General features: G+C 52.2%; 1 protein-coding gene across 1 annotated transcript; it reads right to left on the bottom strand.

Annotated features, from left to right (window-relative positions):
* Window positions 1-3,331: 3,331 nt before the first annotated feature.
* Window positions 3,332-5,301, bottom strand: LOC143864018 (uncharacterized). The gene is made up of 3 exons (XM_077374837.1): window positions 4,870-5,301; window positions 4,578-4,713; window positions 3,332-4,080 (listed from the first exon to the last, which is right to left on the bottom strand). Exons 1-3 carry the CDS (start codon window positions 5,299-5,301, stop codon window positions 3,332-3,334), a joined length of 1,317 nt encoding a protein of 438 aa, XP_077230952.1.
* Window positions 5,302-6,701: the final 1,400 nt, after the last annotated feature.

The following is a 6,701-nucleotide window of genomic DNA, read 5'->3' as shown; positions in this document are numbered from 1 at the left end:
GGCCATTCAGAAAAATGACACCGGCCTCGGTGAGAGCCGGGTAGCTGTTGAGATCCAGAGCAAGTGTATTCTCAACAAAGATAAGGAACAGGTTCTCCACGAGCCGCCAGCTACGGCCAAAGAGGCTGTATTTTCTTCACTTTATCAGGTAAGATGGCCAACGAGTACGCTCACTCTCTGTCCGTCTTTTACTTCGTTTACCTGTATTAACACTTGCTCATTTGTATCTTGTAGATTGGAGTGTACTTCAATGATCTTCGGGGGAAGAGTAAGAAGTTCTCTGACGCAATTACGAAGTCGGAGGCGGAGAATGGGAAGTTGATCAAGGAGGCAAAGGACCTTCAGAAAATCATTGAAAAGTCGGCCGAGGAGAACAAGAAGTTTAAAGAAGACTTCGCCGCTCAACTGACCGCACAGAAGGAGAAAGCCACAGAGGCCCTCACCGCTCAGAGAGAGAGAGCCCGAGAGAGGCAGCTTGTGGCCGTTCAGGAAAAGGAGGACGAACTCCTTCTGCTATCCAGTGAGGCCTATAAGGTAGGGTTTTTTGACTGCCTGGGGCAGGTCAAGGACTCCGACCCGGGTATTGATTTGTCCAAGATGGTTCTACCTGACCCACCGACAATTACTGGTGATGAGCCGGCCACAGCGGACGCACTCTTGGCCCCAAGGGCAGATCCAGCGCCGGATGGCGGCAACGAGGGGTCTTGAGCTCTCCTGCTCCCCTTTTTGGTGATTTCTTGATTCCTTTTTGTAATGGCCCCCTGGAGGCCCAACTTTTTGTAACAGCCCGTTGAGGCGTTGTTTTTGTAATGGTCCTCTGAGGCCCCAACATATGAATGGAAAGCAACCTTTTATTGTCTACCTCTGCTCAGCTTTTGTCTCTAGTTTATACTGTTTGGCCATATACCGTGTAGCTATTGCTCCAGGCAGGCGTCATGGGCTTAGGTTAATCCTAATGTGCACGGTTTCTCAGGAGCTTAGTTCTTGCATCTGGGCTGGTTCCGGACCAGGAGTGGGCTCCCAATCTTTGCGGAGACGAGCCGTGGCGAACCAAGCGTCGAGTACCGTAGTTTTAGTGAACTGGGTTTCCGATTTGATGAGTACCCAAGTTTTAACGAACTGGGTTTCCGAAGAGCTTTGGTTTTTGCATCCGGGCTGGTTCCGAACCAGGAGTGGCCTCTCGGTCTTTGCGGAGACGAGCCGTGGCGAACCAAGCGTCGATTACCCTAGTTTTAGTGAACCGGGTTTCCAAGGAGCTTTGGTTTTTGCATCCGGGATGGTTCCGAACCAGGAGTGGGCTCCCGGTCTTTGCGGAGACGAGCCGTGGCGAACCAAGCGTCGAGTACCCTAGTTTTAGTGAACTAGGTTTCCAATTTGATGAGTACCCAAGTTTTAGCGAACTGGGTTTCCGAAGAGCTTCGGTTTTTGCATCCGGGCTGGTTCCGGACCAGGAGTGGGCTCCCAGTCTTTGCGGAGATGAGCCGTGGAGAACCAAGCATCGATTACCCTAGTTTTAGTGAACCGGGTTTCCAAGGAGCTTTGGTTTTTGCATCCGGGCTGCTTCCGGACCAGAAGTGGGCTCCCGCTCTTTGCGGAGACGAGCCGTGGCGAACCAAGCGTCGAGTACCCTAGTTTTAGTGAACTGGGTTTCCGATTTGATGAGTACCCAAGTTTTAGCGAACTGGGTTTCCGAAGAGCTTCGGTTTTTGCATCAGGGCTGGTTCTGGACCAGGAGTGGGCTCCCGATCTTTGCGGAGACGAGCCGTGGCGAACCAAGCGTCGAGTACCCTAGTTTTAGTGAACTTGGTTTCCAATTTGACGAATACGAAGAGATTTGTAAAAGAGCTTCTTTCATTCACATTCAGAATATATTTACAAAGTCATTCTTGTGCCGGTTAGCTCGCTACTAATGGTATTTGCGAAGGTTCTTTGAGTTCCAGGCATGGGGTATTAGCTGTTCCTCGAGTGTTTCCAGCCTATAACTTCCCGGACGAATCACCTCTTTTACTCGGTAGGGCCCCTCCCAGGTTGGGGAGAGTTTCCCGACCTTCTGAGGTTGGGAGACAGCAGCTTCCCTTAAGACCAGATCCCCAACTTGAAACTCTCTGAGACGCATCTTGGAGTCATGATAGCGAGATACTTTCTGCTTGTAGGCGACTCTTATTTGGGATTCTTCTCTCGCCTCCTCCAATAAGTCGAGATTCGCGCGGAGCCCGTCACCGTTGAGCTGTTCGTTGAAGTTGGTGATTCTAGCGGACGGGGTGCCTACATCGACAGGTATTACCGTCTCTGTTCCGAAGGACAGGTTGAATGGTGACTCACCCGTTGGTGTGCGCAGGGTGGTGCGATACGCCCATAGGACGTGATAGAGCTCATCTGCCCATCGGCCAGCTTTTTCGTCCAGTCTTTTCTTTATCCCCTGCAGTAGGATTCGGTTTGTGACTTCTGTCTGCCCGTTGGTCTGTGGGTACGCTACTGAGGTGAACCTCTGCTCAATTTTCAGGTCGGAGCAAAACTTCCGAAAGTTTCGGCAGTTGAACTGTTTACCGTTATCTGTTATCAAGGCGCGAGGAATCCCGAATCTGCAGACCACTGATTTCCAGAAGAAGTTCTGTACATTCTGCTCGGTGATCTGGGCTAGAGGTTCGGCCTCCACCCATTTGGTAAAATAATCAATGGCCACTACTACGAAGGTGCGCTTTCCGGAGGCCGGTGGAAAGGGGCCCAAGATATCCATCCCCCAAATCGCGAAGGGTAGCGGGCTGATGATTGGAGCCATAGATACAGCGGGCTGATGGATGGTGGGGGAGAACTTTTGGCATCTCTCGCACCTCTTGACCAGGGTCAATGCATCTTGTCTCAAGGTCGTCCAGTACAGACCTCTCAGCAAAACTTTGATCGCCAGGGCCTTGCCCCCCAGGTGCTCTCCGCAAATACCTTCGTGTGTCTCTTGCAGGGTGTACGCGGCGTCGCTGGGCCGGAGACACTTTAAGTATGGGAGGGTGTAGGACCTTTTGAACAGGTTCTCGCCATCGAGTGAAAACTGGGCTGCCCTTTGGATCACCTTGCGGGCTTCTTTCTTCGCCTCGGGTAGTTTCCCACTACGCAGGTAGTCGACGATCTCGTCCATCCAGCAGGACTCATGCTCTACCTCCATGACTTCAGCAGCCTTTCTTTCGATACTGGATCTCTGTAGGAACTCCATACATATATTTCCGAGAGTCGTGTATCCGGACGGGGCTAGCTTAGATAGTACATCTGCTTTTGTGTTCTCTGTTCTGGGGATTCTGACGACCTCGAAACTTTTGAACTTGGTGGATAACTGTCGGACCTAGGAGAGGTACTTGATCATACGCTCGTCGCGGGCTTCGTACGTTCCTTGAATATGATTTGTAACCAACTGGGAATCACAGTAGGCTTTCAGCCTTTGGGCCTTGACTTCAACGGCGAGATTCATCCCGGCGAGGAAGGCTTCGTATTCTGCCTCATTATTAGATGCGCGGAATCCGAACCTTAGGGCATAATCTGCGGTGAAGCTGTTTGGTCCGGTGAGAATCAGGCCGGCACCACAGCCACCCTTGTTCGAAGACCCGTCCACGTACACTTCCCAGATGGGCTTAGCAGCTGATAGATCCAGTTCTGCTGGCGTGGGGACGATTTCTGCTTCAGCCTCATCTGCTGCTCGCTCCTCATGAGTGACTGACTTTTCCAGAACTGGGGTTTGAACAACTTCAAACTCGGCAGCCTGTTGGGGGATGGAGCATTCAGCTACGAAATCTGCCAATACCTGAGCCTTGATTGCGGGCCTGGGCATGTACCGGATGTCAAATTCACTCAGTTCCACGGCCCATTTAACGAGTCGCCCCGAGGTATCCGGTTTATGGAGAACTTGCCTAAGCGGCTGGTTAGTTAGGACCTTTATCGTGTGAGCTTGAAAATACGGTTTCAACTTTCTGGCCGCCATTACCAGCGCATAAGCCAATTTCTCGACCCGCTGGTACCTTGTTTCAGCATCGTGCAAGACTTTGCTAACGTAGTAGACCGGCTTTTGTTGGCTGTGCTCCTCACGAATTAGGACTGCTGCCAGAGCCAGGGGCTTATAGATAGATACAAGAGTAGCTCCTCACCAGGCTCCGGTTTTGTCAATAGCGGTGGAGAGGACAAATATTGTTTTAACTCCTCGAAGGCGGCCTGGCATTCCTCTGTCCAGGGCACGGTCTTGAGTCCTTTAACTACGTTGAAGAAAGGGAGACACCTCTCTGCAGATTTCGAAACGAAGCGCCCCAGCACGGCTATCATCCCTGTCAATCGCTGCACTTCTCTGATGGTTTTGGGCGGAGTGAGCTCCACCACGGCCTTGATTTTTTCTGGATTGGCCTCTATGCCTCTTTGGCTGACCATAAACCCTAGGAATTTTCCCGAGCTAACGCCGAAGGTGCACTTGGTGGGATTGAGCTTCATCCCGTGCTCTCTCAGGACTTGGAACGTTTCTTCCAGGTCGGAGACATGATCTTGCGTACTCCGGCTTTTGACCAGCATGTCGTCGACATAGACTTCCATGTTGCGGCCGATCTGACTCCGGAAAAGCTTGTTTACAAGCCTCTGGTATGTGGCCCCGGCGTTTTTCAGGCCGAAGGGCATAACACGGTAGCAGTAGGTCCCCTGGTCTGTTACAAAGGAGGTCTTCGGTATATCGGACTCATACATTCTGATCTGATTATATCCGGAGAAGGCGTCCATGAAGCTCAATAACTCGTGACCCGCGGTGGCGTCGATGAGCTGATCGATCTTTGGGAGAGGGTAGCTGTCCTTGGGGCAGGCTTTATTTAGATCGGTGAAGTCGACGCAGGTTCTCCATTTCCCATTTGCCTGTTTCACCAGGACTACATTTGCCAACCAGTCCGGATATTGGATTTCTCGAATGAAGTCAGCTTTTAGGAGCCTCTCTACTTCTTCTTTGATCGCCTGCCGCCTTTCCAGGGCGAAGTGTCTTCTTTTCTGCTTTACCGGCCTGTAGGTTGGGTCAACACCTAGTCTCTGCGTACTGACCTCCAGGTTAATACCGGGCATGTCCGCGGGGGTCCATGCAAAGACATCTGCGTTGTCCTGAAGAAATTGGGTGAGGCAGCGCCGGGTGCCGTCGTCTAGAGAGGAGCCGATCTGAACGACCTTCTCATCATCGTCCTCGCATAGGGGGATGGAGATAAGGTCTTCGGCGGGTTGATTTCCCCGAGCTTCGTCCCTCAGGTCGAGTAGCTCAATTGGCAATGACTCCGTCGCATTTTTGCCCTTGAGTGCCATTGCATAACACTCCCTAGATTGCAGCTGGTCCCCCCTTACTTCTCCAACGCCGTTGGGCGTAATAAACTTCATCTTCTGGTGATAAGCAGACGCGACGGCGCGGATCAGGTTCTGGCCAGGCTGTCCTAAAATAGCGTTATAGACCGAAGTGGCCCTCACTACTAGGAAGTTGACCATGGTGAAGGCTTGGCAGGGCGACTCTCCGACGAGGACAGGAAGCTCGATTTGTCCCTCAACCTTGACTACCTCTCCCGAGAAGTCGAAGAGATCTGAGTTTGCCGGCCTTAAGCGGTCGTCACCTATCATCATTCTTTCGAAGGCGTGATAGTACAGAATGTCGGCTGAACTCCCATTGTCTACCAGGATTTTCTTCAACTCCCAGTTTGCGACGAGCATGGTTAAGACTAGGGCGTCGTCATGTGGTAATATCAGGCCGTCGAGGTCTGCATCTGAGAAGGAGATCTCATTCTCCGTCTTCATCTTCTTGCCGCATGCGTGCATGACGTTGACTCGGCGTGCGTATGCTTTTCGAGCAGCAGACGAGGTGCCTCCAGCTGCCGGACCGCCCATGATTGTGCCAATGACTCCCCTTGGTTGGGAGTGGGGTACCTCTGGTTGTGGACTAGGCGGTGGAGGAGATTGTCTTCGAGCTGGGGGTGGTTGAGACCGCCGAGGACTTCGGCCCTGGGGACCTTTCTCCTTGGGCTCGTTCCTGTGGGTGTCACCTCGGACATATTTTTTCAAATAGCCCCGGCTGATCAATTGCTCGATCTCCTTCTTCAGCTGCCAGCAGTAGTCCGTGTCGTGGTCGTGGTCCCTGTGGAACCGGCAGATTTTGACTTGTCTCTCCTGTTCCCCTTGGAGATCATTGGGGTCGGCCACTTTATGAACTCTTCTCCGCTGATAGCAGCTAGTATGTGCCTTCGGGAGGTGTTGAGAGGGGTGAAGTTTTCCTCCGTTCTTTGGGGGGACTTGTCTCTTCTAACAACCTTGTCATCCCTACGCGGCTTAGCAGAGTGCTTGTCTTGGTTCATGTCATCAGAGGTTCTCCTCCGATTCGAGTCCAGAGCCGGCAGAGTCTCTTCTACTGAAATATATTCCTCCGCCCCAGCCATTAGGTCTGCTAGGGAGTGTGGATTCCGGCGAGTCACTGCTCGGCGGAAATCATTAGATCTAGCACCTGCGAGAAGTGCGTTTGTAGCGGCCGAGGGGTCTAGATTTGTCACTTGAAGCGCCTCCCTGTTGAATCGGCTGATGAAGGCTTTGGGAGGTTCATTATCCTCCTGCCGCAAGGCCATTAAGGATGCTGTTGTCTTCCTTGGCCTGCGGCTGCTCATGAAATGGCGGACCGAGTCTTCCCCAAAGTCATCGAAGTTGCTGATGGAGTTCGGTCTGATCCT

This window comes from Tasmannia lanceolata, unplaced genomic scaffold (assembly GCF_043159265.1).
Source record: "Tasmannia lanceolata isolate RefF3 unplaced genomic scaffold, GAP_Taslan_0.1 ptg000044l, whole genome shotgun sequence".
Lineage (NCBI taxonomy): Eukaryota > Viridiplantae > Streptophyta > Magnoliopsida > Canellales > Winteraceae > Tasmannia > Tasmannia lanceolata.
Note: the sequence above shows the minus strand (reverse complement) of the source record. Positions and strands in the feature narration are given on the sequence as shown.